Source organism: Gymnoscopelus microlampas (genome assembly GCF_963454915.1).
Source record: "Gymnoscopelus microlampas genome assembly, chromosome: 9".
In the NCBI taxonomy this organism is placed as follows: Eukaryota; Metazoa; Chordata; class Actinopteri; order Myctophiformes; family Myctophidae; genus Gymnoscopelus; species Gymnoscopelus microlampas.
This window is the reverse complement of record NC_139946.1, coordinates 35173394-35192380: the sequence shown is the minus strand read 5'-3', so window position 1 is coordinate 35192380 and position 18987 is coordinate 35173394. Positions and strand designations below refer to the sequence as shown.

Here is an 18987-nt window from a genome sequence, read left to right as displayed (position 1 = left end):
TGGCTGCAATTCGGAACTGGCCCCTGTAAAAAATTCAAGCCTATCACCAGATATTTGAGGCCTATCACCTTATATTTGAAGCTTGGCTGAAACGTGTTGTACTTTTCTGGGACTTATTCATACATATATACATGATGATATTGGGCATGGCTAAATGTGACCTTGATATATATATTTCTTGAATTTCTGCTCTTCTAGGTGTGTGTACTGTATATCTTGATGGGTGAGGCACGTGGGAGTAGGCCTGGTTCCATACCATAGACCCCGCCCACTCTCTGAGTGGACTGCCTCTTGGTCTGGAGTTGTAAATGTGAACCTAAGACTTCTCCGGTACAAAATGTGTTGTCCAATGAGAGGCGGAGGTGGGCGTGGGGATCCCTTAGGATTGGTTTAGGGAATTTATAATCCCCTCCCTCTTGTAATCCCTGACACTGGAGCCAATTTCAGACTGAAGCTCCACGCAGCTTCAGTCTGATAATCAGGCTAAGGTGGGAGGGCAGGTTGTTCATGTATACTATATACTGTATATATGTAATTATTATCATTATTAATTATAGTCCATACCCGGGGATGTGAGCACTCAGGTGAAAGTACCCTTAAAAGCGCATGGTAAGCCACCACTGGGGCTTTATGGGTCAGGATTTAAAATGTAGTGTCCTGACTGTCTGTCCCTTTTCCATCCATCTCTTCTCTGAGACTGAGGTATCTCCAGAGGACATCTACACTGATTCCAATCACATCTTCAGCTGTGTGTCTTGTTCACCTTCATAGCCTATTTGGATAATATACGTTTATTTATACTCTATAAGTTATAAAATAATTGCAATGCAAATATACAACATGGTGTATGAGGGTGTATGTCGTTCAATTGGCCATATTGCATATTAGCCTATCATTTCTAATGTGCAGATTGATCAGGTTTTTTCCCCGTTGTGATATACATTCCTCAATAGGTCACACATTGATTCTGAATATGTCCGACTCATCTGCAGAAATACAGCAGGACACAGGCGTGTGTTCCTATGACTTGATCTCTGCCTAGCTCCGACAGTTACAACACACACACACACACACACACACGCACACACACGGTGCAGCTCCACTCGTTATCATTCACGGAGAGAGAGAGAGTTTTTCTCCACAGCCGGCTCGCCTCGTTCTAAACTTACAATACTTGAAATAATGTACTTTCTGACTTGCGGTGAGATTGCACAATAAAGCCGTGGAATGTTGGAGCAGCAGCGCTCGGCGACACTCTGCTCCGTTGCATCATTTGAGTAACCAAACTACACGCTAAGTAACACTATTAGCACAAAGAGCTAACACAATGTGGATTAAAACAGTGCACGCGTCAATGTGCGTGCTAGTGCTATGGAGATGATATCCAAAGCACCCTCCCGCTCATAAAACGCAGTGTGTGTGGACACCCTAAGCGAAGTTTGCAGCTTGTGTATGTTCTGCTGTTGTCTTGTGTGTGTGTGTGTGTGTGTGTGTGTGTGTGTGTGTGTGTGTGTGTGTGTGTGTGTGTGTGTGTGTATGCACATCTGTGTGTCGTGTGTATCCAATCTTATGTTGACTCAGTATGGTGCCATTTACTGTCAAAACCAGTTCATACTGTATCTAAGTCTGCTGTAATCTGATATCAAAACAAACTGTACAATATTTGAACAGCTCTTTTGTGTGCGTGCGTGTGTGTGTGTACATACGTGCGTGTGCGTGTGTGTGTGTGTGTGCATGCTGCTAGGTTACTGTAGAATGAGGCCGTTCTGTTACTATGTTCATAATAATAATTTTCTCATTACAGCCATAGCTGTAATAGCTACTACTTAGGTCCCAGATGTTCAGATTTTTAGGGAGCTTTCCCTTCAGAAGAAAATAATTATCATTCTAAATGTGAATTCAATAACAGTGCACAAAACATTTACCTACATCTAATTACAATTTAAGAATTCAAATGCACTTTTTGTGGGTTCTTGAAGAGTAACTCTAAGCGGTGCTAACATGTTAATGTTGTTTGTGGATAGGATGATATCCAAAGCACCCTCCCACTCATAAAGCGCAGTGTGTGTGGACACCCTAAGCGAAGTTTGAAGCTTGTGTATGTTCTGCTGTTGTCTAGTGCAGTCAGCCGCTAGAGATGCCATAGAGTATCGAAGTCCTGACGTCACTCCCACAACCCCCGGGTCACAGCGTTATTTTTCCTCTTGCAAATTCTATAGAGAAATCTTAGATTGCGTATAAGAACAGTGTTCCAAAAATAAACAGAATCCAGTGTCAGCTGCATGCTTAAATAAAGCTCTGCAAGCTGAATTTTCTGCGAGCAGCTATGCATACATTTCTATTTATGTCTATCTATATATTAACCTACCTCTGGGCTGTGGGGGACAGCAGCGTAGCAGCTTGAAACAGAGGTTGTCGGTTCGGAGACTCTGTCCCGCCAGGTGGTCCAGTAGCTGTCGGAGCGAGGGTTGCACCGTCTTGGTGCCATGCAGCTTGAAGCCATCCGGACTCACCTCGATCTGGAAGTTCTTGTACTGACGAACAGGGCGAGACTCGGTGAGATCCTAAAGAGTTCACGACAAAGGAAAAGGAGGGATGAGAGACACAAGCAGACATACAGGGACATGTTGACAATACCACCTTATGCATTCTGTGTTTCTCCACAAAATGTCCCTTTAACCACAATACCGTCCCTATTCTGGCCATGTCATAATAGGCGAAAAAAAAAAAAAAATAGCCAATCTACAATCTGGCGTTTTGAGATTGTAGATATGCTCTATTTTCAGCAAAGAGATTTGGTTATACTAGGAGGAAGATTTTTTTCAAAAAAGCGTACAGAAATTGTTAAAATTATGTTTTTATGTGGACACGCCTCCAGTTCATTAAGTATACCTGGTTCTCACCTTAGCACCTCCTCCACCACCTTAGCACCACCCACCTGTCCTAGTCCCTCCTCCTCCTCTTGCCCACACCTGTTGTGTTATGATAATGAGAGGGAGGGTATATTTTTACTATGTCACTAAAGGGCTGTTTTTCTATTGGCACGTTTGACCCTCAAGGTTTCAGCCTCCAGGTAGAAACTCAAAATAGTCAGAGAAGACATTAAACACCATAAAAACACCACCAGGGGGCTTAAGGAAGTTCTATCAACCTCATAGACACATGAACAAGAAAGAAAATGACTTGAAGTCATATTCTACCAGGTGCTCTGTGTGTGTGTGTGTGTGTGTGTGTGTGTGTGTGTGTGTGTGTGTGTGTGTGTGTGTGTGTGTGTGTGTGTGTGTGTGTGTGTGTGTGTGTGTGTGTGTGTTTTCATAGACCTGATTACTTGTTTTTCGGATTGCTCGTTTCTCTCGCCAAACCTGGCAACAGAATTTGCGACGCTAAATGCTAATAATGTTTTTTATATAAGTGGTGGCAACATTTTTACACCACACAGGTCTTCCCAACAATAGCGACGAGTGAAGTCAGTGTGTGAACATGGCCAAATAATAACTTAATAGCCAAACTAGTTCTAATGAAACACGCTAGCATTTAGGCTAACTGTCCTGCCTGAGGCTAACTGTTACAGTGAATGAGGGGAGCGGACAGCGGAGAGCTGTTACTGTGGGGGGTGGGCCGTCTCCCCATTCGTGTGGCCATTGGCTTAAAGGAGTGAAGGACAGCCAGGACAGCCAATGACAAATAGTTGTCGCTTACCCATAGCTTGGGAGGACAAGGTGCAGAGTATGGGAAAATATCCCCATTGGCTTAAAGCACAGCCAATGACGCAAATGTGTCGAAAATGTGTCGAATGCAAATCTGTAATGTGTCGAACTCTGCCTTGCCGATTCAAGCCGCATGCTATCGCTACCCGTGGCTTAGCTACACACTGACGGCCCATTATAGGCAGCTGTTGGCTTAAACCCAACTAACGGCAACACAGTATTGGACATAAGCATTCACATACATGCTTTAGACAGTATTAGCAACAACCGGTAGTTTGTTTACATGGCGCGGGACGTCGCGGGTGGCAGCGCGCCGACATCGTGGCGATGTTGGGGTAAAGGCCCCACTCCCAGGCGAGGCTTATGCTTGCGCTAGGCCGCGACTAGTTAAGCCGAGTTAAGCTCTGACATTTAAGTGATATGTAGCCTGATATTACCAGATTGCTATAGTGGGTTTAGAATATTTTAGACGTTTTTTTTTCATTTGCTCATTGCTCATTTCAGCTCTTCTGGAAAATCAGCCAGCCCTAGAAGACTGTCTTCATGGGCAGTCAGAGGCGTGTCTAGTCCCATAGCTTGGGAGGACGAGGCCCGCCCGTGCAGAGTATGGGATTTGGGAAAGTATCCCCATTGGCTTAAAGGACAGCCAATGACGCGCAAATGTGTTGAAAATGTGTCGAATGCAAATGTAATGTGTCTAATGCAAATCTCTAATGTGTCGGAAGTAGCTCTGTCGGTTTGTAGACCAGCTGCTCTTCGAGCACCTGGTAAAAACTGAAAAAGTGCAAAACCATGGCGCCACCTCTTTAAACAAATACTTCTCAACAAACATTGGTCCTCAGATAAAACAAATAAGCAAGTGCAGTCTACTACTGCACATTTACGGTAGGCAGAAATGAACATTACATTGTTATGTACAGTCTTTAAATGAAGAAAGTTAATAATAAGTCAACTTCTTTCGATCAACCCATATACAGTACAAAGAATATTTTAGGTGAGCTGTGTGTGCGCATGCCAGCATGCACATGTGTGTGTCGCGTGTATCCAATCTCATGTTGACTCAGTATGGTGCCATTTACTGTCAAAACAGTTCATATCTAAGTCTGCTGTAATCTGATATCAAAACGAACTGTACAATAGTTGAACAGCTCTTTTGTGTGTGTGCGTGCGTGTGTGTGTGTGTGTGTGTGTACATACGTGCGTGCGTGTGCGCGTGTGCGTGCATGCTGCTAGGTTACTGTAGAATGAGGCCGTTCTGTTACTATGTTCATAATAAGAATTTTCTCATTACTACTTAGGTCCCAGATGTTCAGATTTTCAGGGAGCTTTCCCTTCAGAAGAAAATAATTATCATTCTAAATGTGAATTCAATAACAGTGCACAAAACATTTACCTACATCTAATTACAATTTAAGAATTCAAATGCACTTTTTGTGGGTTCTTGAAAAGTAAATCTAAGCGGTGCTAACATGTTAATGCTGTTTGTGGATAGGCTATGGGCCACTTCTACCACAATATATGAGAATGGAGCAGGAGTGCGAAATCACAAATGCTGATGTGATTTGACATTTTGAACAGTAGTGGTTGGGTGTAGTTAGTTATGTATACATTTCATTCATACGTTTTCAGCTATAACTCAAAATTGCAATGGTGATCCTGTTCTTAGAGAGACAATGTCCCTGCACCTACATACAGTATAATGATTAAACTGTCAATTCCAAATACTTAAAATGCTATATCGTCACTGTCGGGCAGAACCTCATATCTCCACATTTCAACGTTTTAGTAGCACAAATAGTCGATCTACAAGCTCACAACGCATTGCGATGCGACGTGTTATGAGCTTGTAGAACAGCTATTTTTGACAAAAAAACGTAAAGTGTGTCTGTGGGCTTTATAAATATTGAATGATTGAAAAGTATTAACAAGAGCTTGTGACTAATAACTACATTGGATCCAGTGGAACACGTGTTGTTTTTTTCCATTTCCTGAACATTTACGGTTTCGGTCACAAGGTTTCTACCCAACAACGGTGATATTCTAAATACTAAAATTGTTTGTGTTTTGTTTGCCCAAGCATACATGGGTATAGGAGTTGAGTCTTACCTCGCTGCAGACCACAGTGATGATAATGAACTGGTAGTCGGTACAGCTCCAGCGCAGGACGTAGGTACCCTCCTCGTTGCCCTCCTGACGCAGCTTGTGGTTGGCATACTCTGTGCTGAGGAGAGACAAACCCACCAAGATTAAAACATCCAAGCGACATTCAGAGGATTTTAACTGACTAATGAGGCAAAAGTTTTTTAAAGATGTTTCCTGTAAGAAACAAATAAGTAAGTAGGTCTGGGAGGCTAATTATCGATATCAGCAAGTACAAAGGAGTATATCCCTGTTACAACGCAGTAGGCCCCTGGATTGCTGGATTATATATATATATATATATATATATAAATATATATATATATATATATATATATATATATATATATATATATATATATATATATATATATATATATATATATATATATTATTTTTTATGGTGGCAAATGGCTGAACATGCGCAAACAATGTGCTTACACGCCATCTCTGGGACAGCAAACTAAAATATCACAAAAGTACTGAAGTGTTGACTCAGTCAAGTTATGAGTAATCACTTCAGAAGAAAACATGTTGGGTGTTCAAAGCGCTGACATTTGTCAACAGACAGTGACGAGTCAGACAGCGTCCATGTTGTCCTATTTCATGCAATCTCTTATCACTGATCACGTACAGCCATGTATATATGTATGTGATACAGCAGCGGTTTCATCTCTGGTCACAATACTCATCTAGTTTGCTAGTGTGCATAATTAATGCACCACAGTCCTGTATGGTCAGTGCAAGTTAGCTCATCTCATCAAAAGCATAAAAATATCTGCTCTATGGCACACCAAATGCTGGACCCACTTCAGTAAAACTCCTACCAATGTTATCTTCACACCAAAGGTTGATAAAAAGACTTATTTTGCCAAAACAAGTGTGTCCTTGTTTCCTTTAAGGAAACATGAGAAAGACAAGAAAATAAGAGGCACAATGTACAATGCACTGAGAGAGGAGGAGAAGTACAAGTCAAGGTCAGACACAGCTTGTTTATTGATCAGCACGCGTAACAAAATACTGTATTTAGACTGACTAAATGGGCCAATGTACTGCCTCCGATTTAATACTCATCATTAGAAATGAAAATCAAAGCCATTTACAATAGATCAGACAGACACAAAATGTGCACACAAGCAAACGCGTACACAAAGAAGTTTCCACTAGAACAGATACAAAGGCAGGCACAGACATCTATCCACACACCCCCGGTACTAACCAGATGGGTCCGTGGCAGCCGTTGTTGATGTTGTGGACGACTGCAGGAGGGGCCACCTCCTTGCACAGGTAGTGGTGGGCGTCCACTGTCAGCCTGAAGTATCCGTCCACCAGTGCGGCAAAAGACAGAGCCTCAGCCTTGCAAGCTAGCAGCAACTCCTACACAGGAACCCAAAGAGAGGTGAGAGACTGGTTAAGGAGGAGAGATTCATTCAACCCGATTCAATTCGGAATGAAATGTGAAATGAGATGATGTGTGGGATGAGTAGAACTTTGACTATTGTAATCAAATTGTAAAACAAAAACAAACAAAAACACATGGTGAAGTTGTGCAAAAAAGCAGCAGCTGTCTGCCTTGTGAGTTTTTGCGTTGGCACTGCATGACGGACAGCTGTCACAGAATGTCACTTTCATTGATTAAACACAATAATTCAACAACAGCTGTGTGGTAATGACGACAGAGAGTTCACAACCCAACTCTACAGAGACAGTGATTTGATTTGTTTTGTAATGTAATGTAGACCTTTTAAAAATACATGTTTATGTTGAAAGGATATGTCTCTAGTTTATTGATTTGCTCTCATTTTGGGAACAATTGAAAAAAGAAGCTGGCACTCAGGGAAAATAAAAACACTATATGGAGACCCAGCTTTATGGACATAATGCACAAAAGTACATAATCAAATGGGGTTTTTTTTATGAGCAGGAATAATCAAACATAACTTTTGGCCAATTTTATCTGGTGACTTAGCACATGTTATAATACGTGATGCGATAGTAAGTACGATTATAGTGAATAGTTGATATAATATTTTAAATTACAGGATTACAATAAACATTTAAACAAAAACAATAAAAACGGTACGCTTTTAGTATATGTTATGTACCACACATTTTTAACAATGAATTTTCAAAACTTTTCCATAACTTTTCCAAAGTATTTTACCCCATTTCCAGGACTATAGAAATCATACAGTGCAATAATGAGACTCTTAAACCAGTGTGCAATCAATGCCCCAAGACGGACTCGAGCGAAGGTGTCACGTGACAAAAAGAACAGATCTACGCGAAGCGACGCGTTTCGAGCTTGTAGATCTGCTACTTTTGCCATTTTAGAATTAGAATCCTGAAAACTAACAGTTTTGAACATTTTCCAAAACATTTGATTAATTCCAAACCTTTTCCAGGGCCTGGAAAACTGTTTTTCTAATTTCAAAATATTTCCAGGAATTTCATGACCGTGGGAACCCCGGTACTAATAGTTTAGTTGCATGCGAGTGAAAATTAACAGGTTTCAATAGAGCCTGCCTCTCTGATTAAGTAAAAAGATAAAGTGGCAGTTGTGGTGTTGGCATACCACCCGAAGAGTTAAAAAATTAATAAAAAAAAAAAACAGGACACTCTCTCGTGGTGGCTTGGTTCTGCGCCAATCAAATCAAGTGAGGTCAAGTTTATTTTCCTTTCACCAGATTATGCAAAACACACACGGCACTTGGCTTTTGAAGTAGAGGGAAATTCTTCCTCACATTGCAGGGGACCCACCAAAAGACATGCTGCCCTGTAAGTGTCAGACACATGATTTCAGTTTCAGTTTCAGTATTGCACCGTTTCTAGACCAAAAGATATAATCGTATTCATTCAACTTAGCACGCCGAGTATGACTCCGAGTATGACACATGTACCGTCGTAGTGTGAGTCAACGGATGTTTCCCAACATATGTTCCCCTGAGGCAGAGCTCCTTCCACTTGAGCTGTAGTAAAACATCCCACCATTTAGACCACACCTACTGTATCACTTCCCTTACATTCCAGGAATGTTAAAAACAGCTTCAGGCCAACTTTTCTACCGTCTTGGCACACAACGTGTATGAGCTTGAGTCTGACACACACACACACACACACACACACACACAGGCATCATCACCAGACTCAAAATCAAATGCAACATGCATCCGTGTGCTCACCATCTTCTTGTTGTCCTGTCTATAGATAGTGACCAAGGCCTCTTTAATAACAGTGTGTGTGATCTCGTGGAAGTCACAGAAGTACACCCAGCCATCACCACTATCTTTGTTTTTATCCTTTTTCTGCTTCGCATCCAGCTTGTTCTTCTTGGACTTGCCCCTCTCCTTGGGCATCACAGCGTTCTGTTGGGAACATAGAAGCTAAAAATGTAATGTCAAAAATGTAATGTCAAAAATGTAATGAGGAAGCAGAGTGAGGTGAGAAATACTTAACAAATCGTGTGCCAGAGGTTTATTAACCCATTAAGACCTGGAACTGTGTCATTTTTAGATTTGAGCTAAAAAGCATTATTTTACACTTTGGGCTACTCAAAAATAGCAGATATACAAGCTCATAGCGCGGCACCGAGTGCCGCGCTATGAGCTTGTAGATCTGCTATTTTTGAAAAATCGTGAAATGTGTGCAAGTCTTTGAATATATATATTTTTAAAGAGAACATTTTTAACTCAAATCTTTGCTTCTGGGGGTTCCTGGAACAAAATATTTTGGTGGGGGTCCGCGTCCAAATACATATCATTTTGGGGGTCCTTGACATGAAAAAGATTGAGCACCACTGATATAGAAACATACGTTTTTCAGAGTACTGTTGAGATTTAGGAGACATGTAGAATTGGCTTCAGGTCTCAATGGGTTAAAATAGGGTACGTTCAGTGCCAGCATATCTTCCATCCACTTACAGTGGATATGTTGGGGCTGTAGAAGCCCCGACGCGGACGTGCATGTAAACAAAGCCTGCGTGCGAGGCGGCTGTCCCGACTTACGCCTGGAACAATAATATTTCTAACGCGATCCTCCATTGCAGAGTGATCGCCGATCGAAAACGGCTCACTTCCACCATGTTAAAAAGAAATAGGAGATATTAAGCTTTTAGTCAAGGAGTTAACATTGGAGCGGAAGAACGGAAGCATTTTTGACATGGATCCACATCCTGCCTCTCCTTCTTAGAGACTCCTTGGATGATCCCAAAGTTTCGTTAGAGTGCCCCACATGGGAAAAATATATTTTTAAAAAATGGGCCAAAACCGGTCCGGACCGTTTATGGCACATAACGCACAGCTTCTCAAAAACGGTCCGGACCATTTTTGGCACACAATGTGTTAGTGACATTTTCTTCCAGAGAAGGAAAAAAATAAAAAAGAATAATTATTATAGGTAAATTAACTACTTTCATTAATAATAAAAAATAATAAAATTGCACATATCGATCACCTCCAAATAGTGCCAGTGGCTCCTAGCAGGGAATACGCAGGCAACTGTGTTACCGCTGAAGCCCAAAAATAGCAGTTCTAAAAGCTCACAATGCAGTGCCAGCTTGCAGATTGGCTATTTTCAGTGTGCAACTCCACTAAATATAAATCACCATTTACAGGTTCAGCAAATTGGACAAATCTAAAGTCCATTAAATGCGTTAGCAGGGCGTTAACATGCTGACATCTACTACTGTATGTGCCGAATGAATGCAGAAGGACCATCTACCTCATCTAAAAGACTTTGCATGACCTTTCTAGCCACTTCCCCCTCCTCCCACGCCTCCACAAACTTCCCCAGTCCCCATGCTCTCTACTAAAAGTGGTTCCCCCAAATTAAAAAGGTAGGGTAAGTGATATTTTTTGGTTAAAACTAAAAGTTTTGTGTTAGGTTAAAGCACTATATTGTAATCATTACTAAAGAGTGTTTGTTCAGTAACAGGGGTCTCTCTGCATCTCTCCAGCTCTTTAATAAACAGAAAATGCATTTTCAGGTAGGTGACAAAATCTCAGCTCATTTCTTTGTGTCATCACTTCCAATTTCACTTGTTTAATCTATATCCTGACTCAGTTCTCTATCCTGATTGGATGAAATTGGTACCTGACCTGAAAATGCATTTTCTGTTTAATAAAGAGGTGGAGGAGAGACATGGAGATTCCTGTTACTGAACAAACACTCTATATCAATGAGTATTATCGAGGTGGTTCCGGGTCACAGAATGGAGTAGTCGCACTTTTGCCTCGCCGGCACTCCCACAATTTATCATTATACTTTTAAAGCCTCTTTTTGTTTCGTTCAGTTGAGATAAACTGCACTGTTTATTTCCTTATATATATTCTTTGTTTTGCATTTTTTAAATAATCGAAATGGCTACCAAACCGAGAAAACCTGCCAAGAATGAGGACGCGGCCCCTTTGGAAATGGCGGCCATTGCTAAGCTAATAGAAGATCTGAAGCTTTCCCTTACCCAAGAATTCAGAACGACCATTGCCTCGCTTGAATCTAAGCTAGATAACCTCCAGATAACCATTGCTGACCACGGCCAACGTTTGTCTGATCTGGAGGAAGGTCTGTCTCAGTATAGCGACAAAATGGGGGAGGTGGAGGAGAGATGCTCGGCTTTGGAGGATATCTATGCTAAGCTACTGGCTAAAGTAATCGACACACAATCAAGAATTCGTCGGAATAATGTCAGATTGGTCGGTTTGGATGAATCAATTGAAGGTGATCGTCCCTGTGACTTCTTTGCCGAAGTACTGGTGGAAATTCTGGGTAAGGACGTGCTTCCAACACTGCCCGAATTGGACCGTTGTCATCGGGCCCTGACCGCCAAGCCAGCCCCCGGACTCAGGCCTAGAGCCGTGATCAATGAGTATTATCAGAATAAATATAGAGCTATTTAACAATTATTTCAACCAAAGAAAATCACTTACCCAACCTTTAACCCATTAAGACCTGGAACGCATCTGTGTCACTTTAGATTTCTTTGGCTATTCAAAAATAGCAGATATACAAGCTCATAGCGCGGCACCAAGTGCCGCGCTATGAGCTTGTAGATCTGCTATTTTTGAAAAATCTTGAAACATTTTTTTTTTCTCCAAAAACTGTTAGGATTTAGTTTTTTTTTAAGAATCGCCTCATGTCTTAATGTGTTAATTAAAAATATTAAAACTGTTTCACATTTTGTAAATAGTTTTTGAAAACAGCAGCTCTACAAGTTTGTAGATTGGCCGAAGTACATAGGTTTAAAGTGTTTAAACTGAATTTGAAGCTATATTAACAAATTCTGCCGGTGACCCCTTGTAACTCCCTCAAGGACCCCAGGGGGTTCCCAGACCCCACTTGAGAACCACTTCTCTCTCTCTACTCACAGTGGCGGTCTTCTTCCTCCAGCAGATCCCAGTGGTCCCGGTGACCATGACCTGCATGTCGTGACTGGTCTCCAGGCTCTGTCCCTGGTTCTGATTCTGGTTCTGGTTCTGCATGTGGTTGTAGTATCCTAGGAAAAGTTAATGAAACATGACCATCACGCCGATGTAGCATTTCCTTTTTCTAGCACATCCCTTACTTTAGACATCATGTAAGAAAGAAAATCCACAATTTTAAAAATAGCAGATCTACAAGGTCACAACGAGGCACAGTACGATGCGTTAATTAATTACATAGCATAAATTACACTTTCGTAGAGGTTTGGGTTGTGTAGTTACTTTGCCAGGATGTAACTCCAAATATCGGCGAGATTTTCGATAGTTGCTCCGTTGATTAGAAATGTATTTCCCAAAACAGCCTCCTTTTGTTTGCTAAAAGAGTAATGTTTAGACCTGATTCACTGTGCAATGTAAGTCAATGAGGAGCAACTATAGAAGATATCTCGCCAATATTTGGAGTTACATCATGGAAAGGTAACTACACAACCCAAACCTCTACCAAAACGTCATTTTACTTTAACCCATTAAGGCCTGAGGTTCCGATTCTAAAAATGTCTTCTAAATCCAAACAGTTTTCTGAAAAACGTATGTTGCTATATCAGTGGTTCTCAAACTTTTTCATCTCAAGGACCGCCAAAATGATATGTATTTATCCACCGACCCCCATCTGAAAATGGTTTGTTCCAGGGACCCCCCCCCCCCCCCCCCAGAAGCAAAGATTTGAGTTAAAAATGTTAGCTCTAAAAATACATTCAAAGATTTTTCAAAAATAACAGATATACAAGCTCATAGCGTGGCACCGAGTGCCGTGCTATGAGCTTGTAGATCTGCTATTTTTGAAAAACTTTATACAATTTAAGCCATTTAAACCGTTTCCGGTTTAAATGGGTTAAGTGATTAAGACATTATCTCCTTACAACTTCTAAAAAGTGTGTGTGTGTGTGTCCGGTCTTGCCACACTCTTACCTTGGTACCCGCCGTTGGAGAGTACTTCGCCCTCCTGGGTGACGGTGAGCGAGATGGGCTCCAGCAGCTCGCTGCCCAGGCCGCTGGTGAGCCCCTCCAGCGTGGCCAGGTACTTGATCTTCAGGTCGTACTGCGTGATGTTGCTGTCGTGCACCGTGCGCTGGTTGAACTCGTTGAGGAAGTTCTTGAAGACGTTGTTGATGCGCATGCGCGTCAGGACGTTGCGCTGCTTGATGTTTCGGTTCAGCGACTCTGGGATGTAACGCTTGTAGCTGGGGATGAATGGAAGCAGGGACATATTTTTTAAGAAATTACAGCTTCTACCCTAAGAAGAAAAATATGGAGACACCAACACTAAGGATATGGCATAAGGAACTCATGAGCTGTATTGGACTGGAAAAATTAACATACATAATTAGGGGAAAGCAAAATGAATTTGACCAACTGTGGGAAACATATATGAACGCTATGGATATTATTATTTAAGAGAGAAGGAAACTGAAAATTATATTTTATAAACCTATTTATTTTATTTAAGAAAGTGTAAACAATGTGATTATTTTTAGATTTTTTTGAATTGCAAGTGCAAGGGGGTATATGTGTATGAATGTGTGTGAAAGTAGATGTCATGTATGTCACAAAAAAATCAATAAAAATATTTGGAGAAAAAAAAAATTACAGCTTTTTTTTCAGCAGAAATTACATAGCAATTTGGCAAAGTTACGGAGAGAGGAAGACCGAAGAAGAGGAATACAATTAAGAGAGGAGGAAGAACAGGAAGAGGAAGTAAAAGAAGATGAGGAGAAGAGGAGGATGATGACAAAGAAGAGGAAGAAGAGGAAGCAGAAGTTTAAAGAACATATTTGCACCACTGGGCTTGAACTCACAACCTTTGAAACCACAGGCAGAATGTGAACAGGTTGTACCAAAGGAGGGAGCAGCATATATGAGGTTGTTTGAAAATGAATGGGAAAAAGAAAATAAATATAATCTAGGTTTTCAAACCAGGGCAAATCAAAATCTCAAGGCACACCTGTATTCATACCCCCCCGTGTGTGCGTGTGCGTGTGCGTGTGTGTGTGTGTGTGTGTGTGTGTGTGTGTGTGTGTGTGTGTGTGTGTGTGTGTGTGTGTGTGTGTGTGTGTGTGTGTGTGCAAGGGGTATGTCTGGTGGGAAATGGAAGAAAGGATGTACAGACAAAAGAATGGGTTAGACGAGAGAACTGAATAGAGGATGAGGGTATTGTACGCGAAGGGCAAGGGCGCCCTGGTAAGATCGGGTGTCGCCATCATCCTTTAAGTACTTACTCTCATTACCAATGGTGCATGTGGCATGGCGACAGCTTAACTCCAGAGTGCAACCTTTTAAGAGCTAAGCGCACCCCTTCTGTTGCAGCTACTGTTATGTTGTGTTGTTAAAATGAATGTGCCATTACAAAATGAACAGATGTTTCAAGACTGTATGTGTGTGTGTGTACACGTTTGAATGTTTATACTTGGTTGCACGCCGTTTTGCACACCAAACATAGCAGATCTGCAAGCTCACAACGTGTTGCAGTGTGGCGTGTTGTGAGGTTGTAGATTGGTCATTTTTGGTGTGAGACACCAGCACGCAACAAAGTATAAATCAGCCTTAAAGAAGTAGTTCTATCAATTACAGTTACACACCCGATGAAGCATTTAATTCAAGGAGATTTTTTAGTTTTTCTCGCATTCCTAAGCCAATAATTTGATGGCGGAAAGATGCTAATGAGTCTCCAACCGGAGATACCGCCGGTCATCAAATTATTGGCTTAGGAATGCGACAAAAAATTAAACATTTCAATGAATTCAATGCTTCATGGGGTGTGTAATTAGATAGATAGAAACAAAGTTATTTTTTGGGTGAGCTACTCCTTTAACAATGTGTGTACTACTTTACCTGATGTCGGGGACGGTGTCCAGTCCATGGTACTTTGTATAGTGAGTGATGGCTAACACAGCCATGCCCAGACACTCGTTTTCTATCTCGTGTTGTTCTGCCTCGGTCTGGGACGTCCTCACCGGGGCCAAACCCCTATGGAAGTCATGTTGGCCCTAGAGACACACACATAGACATTTATACACAAATAAACGAGGGCAGAAACCTTGTTTTTTATCTCCGGTCTGATGCCATCTTTCCGTCAAGGTATGGGGAGCTTTACCAGGCTACAGAAGTCTCCACACTTGGACAAAGTCAGAATTGCTCTTCACAAAATTGTATTTACGTTGACACTTTTAACCTTTTCTGGTCCTCTTTTAACAGAGATGGGGTTCACCCCAATCCACAGGGTTTGTCTTAGCTGCAATTGGGCAATAATTTTTGCTGTCATTAAATGACAATAAAAGAATATGGTGTCTCAAGAGTAAAGATTTGACCAGCCTTATAAATTGTATAAGTCTGGTCAAATATTGACATCTGCTGTTGTTGGTAACATTAATTTCCTTCATTCAATACCTCCCATCACTCTACAGACCATGGTGACTTTATGCAACACCTATCAGGCTTCTCAGCAGCTTGATCCAGTAGATTCCTCATATTCCGTGGAGGTGCTAGCTACTAGATTTATGCAACGATGCGCTGCCTCAATGGACACTAGTAACCCCTTAAAATCTCTAAAGCCTCTCCTGCATCAATGAAACCCCCACCATGGGTTAATGACCACGAGTATAAGAAGGGCATGTAAATGATATACTGAATGATCATGGAAACCTTCCAAATGATGGTATACTTTAACTGCCATTAAAGTACATTTCAAAAAAGAGTTGAGCATCATAATAGGGGGCCATGTCCACAAAAATAGTTTTTTGAGATGCCAGCGCCTTTCTCCCATGAATTTCCATGGTCAACATGCACTGGAGCACTCCTCTTCCCAGCGCCACACCTCACGTACCAGCGCTCTTAGCGTCCATCGCAAGACCCCAGAACCGAGAGGGAGCAGTGAAGCGCATTGGACATGGTGGCCGATCATACGTAGGTACTCCAGCTTATAACGGCTGGGGCCAAACACATGAACGAGCGAAAACGGTTTCGACCAATGGGCTTGACGCACAAGCTCGCGCACGGCGGTGACACTACTGCGCATGCGAGACGACGCATAGAGTGACGCAAAACGCATCACATAGGCCCCAAATAGGCCCTGCCCGTCACATTTCCCAACCCGGAAGAAGGGGTGAAAAGGGAATACGTGCTGGGTGAGCAACTCCAAGTGAATACTTGTGTAGACTGTAGACTTTACGAAAAGGTCGGTTGGCCATCTTTGGCTATAAGACGAGAACAGCACTGCACTATCTATATCTACAAAGCTTTACTCAAGAAATTACCCAACTATCTTAACAGCCTATTACATCCCAAAGTTAGCCATCACCACACCCGCTCTCAGGATTACATTATTTTAGAAATTCCCTCTGCTAATTCTGAACTGGGTAAGACAGCCTTTCGTTACTATGCCCCTCACATGTGGAACTCTCTACAATCGGTTCTAAAATTGGAGAACCTGATCTCACTTGATCGCTTCAAATTACTTATGAGAAATACTCTGAGCTCTAACTGTACTTGTATACTCTGAAATGTTATTATCCTGTAATGTAATATAATGTATTGTGTTTAAATTGTATGCTGTGTACACTGTAATCAGGGCGTCATAGGAAAAGAGAGCTGGCTCTCAATTGTCCTTCCTGAATAAATAAAGGTGAAAGAAAAGAAGAAAGAATGGGCAGGGATTTTCGTTACCTCTCTATTATTTTTAACTCTATGGTCCAGGGTCTTTTGGGTGAGTTACGTTGTGTCCGACTTTTAATCATTACCACCAGATTCATGTTCAACTTTTTTCAGCTAGACTATTTGTACTAATAACACAGATGACACGATCGTTCAAATGGCCACAGCCAACAGTTGAGAAGTTTGAATGATAAGCGCACTTTCCGTGCTCTGGACATGATAACTGAAGCTCTCCTCCACGCAAATATGTTTTCTGTGGACACAGCCCTAGAAAGAATATTAATTCAAAGCATTCATTACTTTTTCTAAAGATGTACTTTGAGCAAAGAAAGTGTGAAAATTCTCAAAAATGTGACAATTCAAAATCACATAATTCTATACATGTACATCCAAAACTGTTGGCTCAATCTCTGCAAGTGATACCTAATTGTGTAGCTCTGATCCCATACTTTAATCTACCGTACTTCACAGGATGAAATGTGTTCACACAAACAAGAACAAAAACTGTCACGAACACACACCTGAGCGAACAGGTAGCCGAGAGACGCAGCATCCAGTAAGGGTGTTCCTTCTGGTGTCCTCTGTGGGCTGAGTCCTCCTCTGAGTTTACTGATGCAGTGTCTCCACACTGGAGAATCGCCGGCTGTGGTGCCATGCCAGTTGGCAAAGTAGAACCTGATAGGGGAGAGACAGAAGACCAGTCAGAAAGTGAGAGTGTGTGTGTGTGTGTGTGTGTGTGTGTGTGTGTGTGTGTGTGTGTGTGTGTGTGTGTGTGTGTGTGTGTGTGTGTGTGTGTGTGTGTGTGTGTGTGTGTGTGTGTGTGTGTGTGTGTGTGTGTGTGTGTGTCTTTTTTTGTATACTATTTAAATAGTTTTGGGAAGAATGCTGCTAATTGTCCCAAAGTGACTGCAAAAGATTGCTGCTATTTGTTTCAAAAATCTTTATATCATATAACTTGTATATAACGTCGTAATGTGACATAGCTCTGTTTAACACAATACTGTACCACCTCCAACTGTATATACTTTCCCCATGTTTTTCTTAAATCGTTTTTATTATGTTTTTGCTTTGGCCAATAAAGCTCCATTTATTAGTCAGTCAGTCAGTGAGTCAGTCTGTCTGTCTCTCTGTCTGAGCAAAGGGTGTGCTTCTGTGCAAACCAAGTGTAGACTAAACAGCAACGTTATGAGAAGAGAGGATGAAGGGACAATGAATGTATTTGTGTTTATATATGTCTAAATGTACTGTATAACCACTTCTTTTACATTGGCCATTGTGTGTGTGTGCTCACTTTTAATGTGCGCATCACTCAGGCTAAGTAAATATTAGAAACCATTTAAATACTCATTTGCCACACTATACCAGCCTTGCGTTCTCCTATAACTGTGCTCTTGTCTCTGCCTCTCTCTGACAAGAAGGAAAGCTCTGACGGCACACACATGCACACATAGGAGCTGCTCACACGGATCAGCCCCGCCTCTCACTCAGCTCTAGAGTGTCGATGCAGCAGCGCTCAGTGAATTCAACTCAATCAATTATGCCAATGAGCAAACTACATAGCACCTACTGTCAGCTCACAAATCACTAGGGCTAGACATTGACAGGTAACTCACAATACAAGATGTAGCCTGAGCCTGATACAGGAGTCACAATGCGATACATATCCAGGTACAATACGTTTGCAGATATGACACAAATGGACCAAAATGCCACAAGATAAAGACAAAATAATCTTCCAACATGGGCTTTGCAGGGGCTAGCTTTACTTTAACTGCCATGTTTCATGCCCTCTCCATTCTCCTCACTCCTTTCTCTCACTACATTGAGATCTCCCTTTTATTAAAAACAAATGAAAAAACAATCAAACAAAATTGATGCTGGCCTAACTACAAGATATGATACAATAGGGGCATGACTGATATGTATCCCGATATTCAATATGTTGAGCACAGCCCTACAATGCAGCCAGTCAAACATATTTTTTCCCAGCGGAAGAGAGGAGCACTCGTTTAGTTCGC

The 18987-nt window shown here is 41.6% G+C and overlaps 1 protein-coding gene across 1 annotated transcript in view; it reads right to left on the bottom strand.

Annotated features, from left to right (window-relative positions):
• Positions 1-18987, bottom strand: part of jak1 (Janus kinase 1) — a 67827-nt gene that overhangs the window by 31478 nt on the left and 17362 nt on the right. The window contains exons 4-11 of the mRNA XM_084067252.1: positions 17491-17644; positions 15152-15306; positions 13232-13503; positions 12209-12336; positions 9029-9211; positions 7066-7223; positions 5814-5928; positions 2369-2564 (exon numbers count right to left, since the gene is read on the bottom strand). Coding sequence (XP_083923378.1) covers positions 2369-2564; positions 5814-5928; positions 7066-7223; positions 9029-9211; positions 12209-12336; positions 13232-13503; positions 15152-15306; positions 17491-17644 — 1361 coding nt within the window. The remainder of the gene's footprint in view (positions 1-2368; positions 2565-5813; positions 5929-7065; positions 7224-9028; positions 9212-12208; positions 12337-13231; positions 13504-15151; positions 15307-17490; positions 17645-18987) is intronic.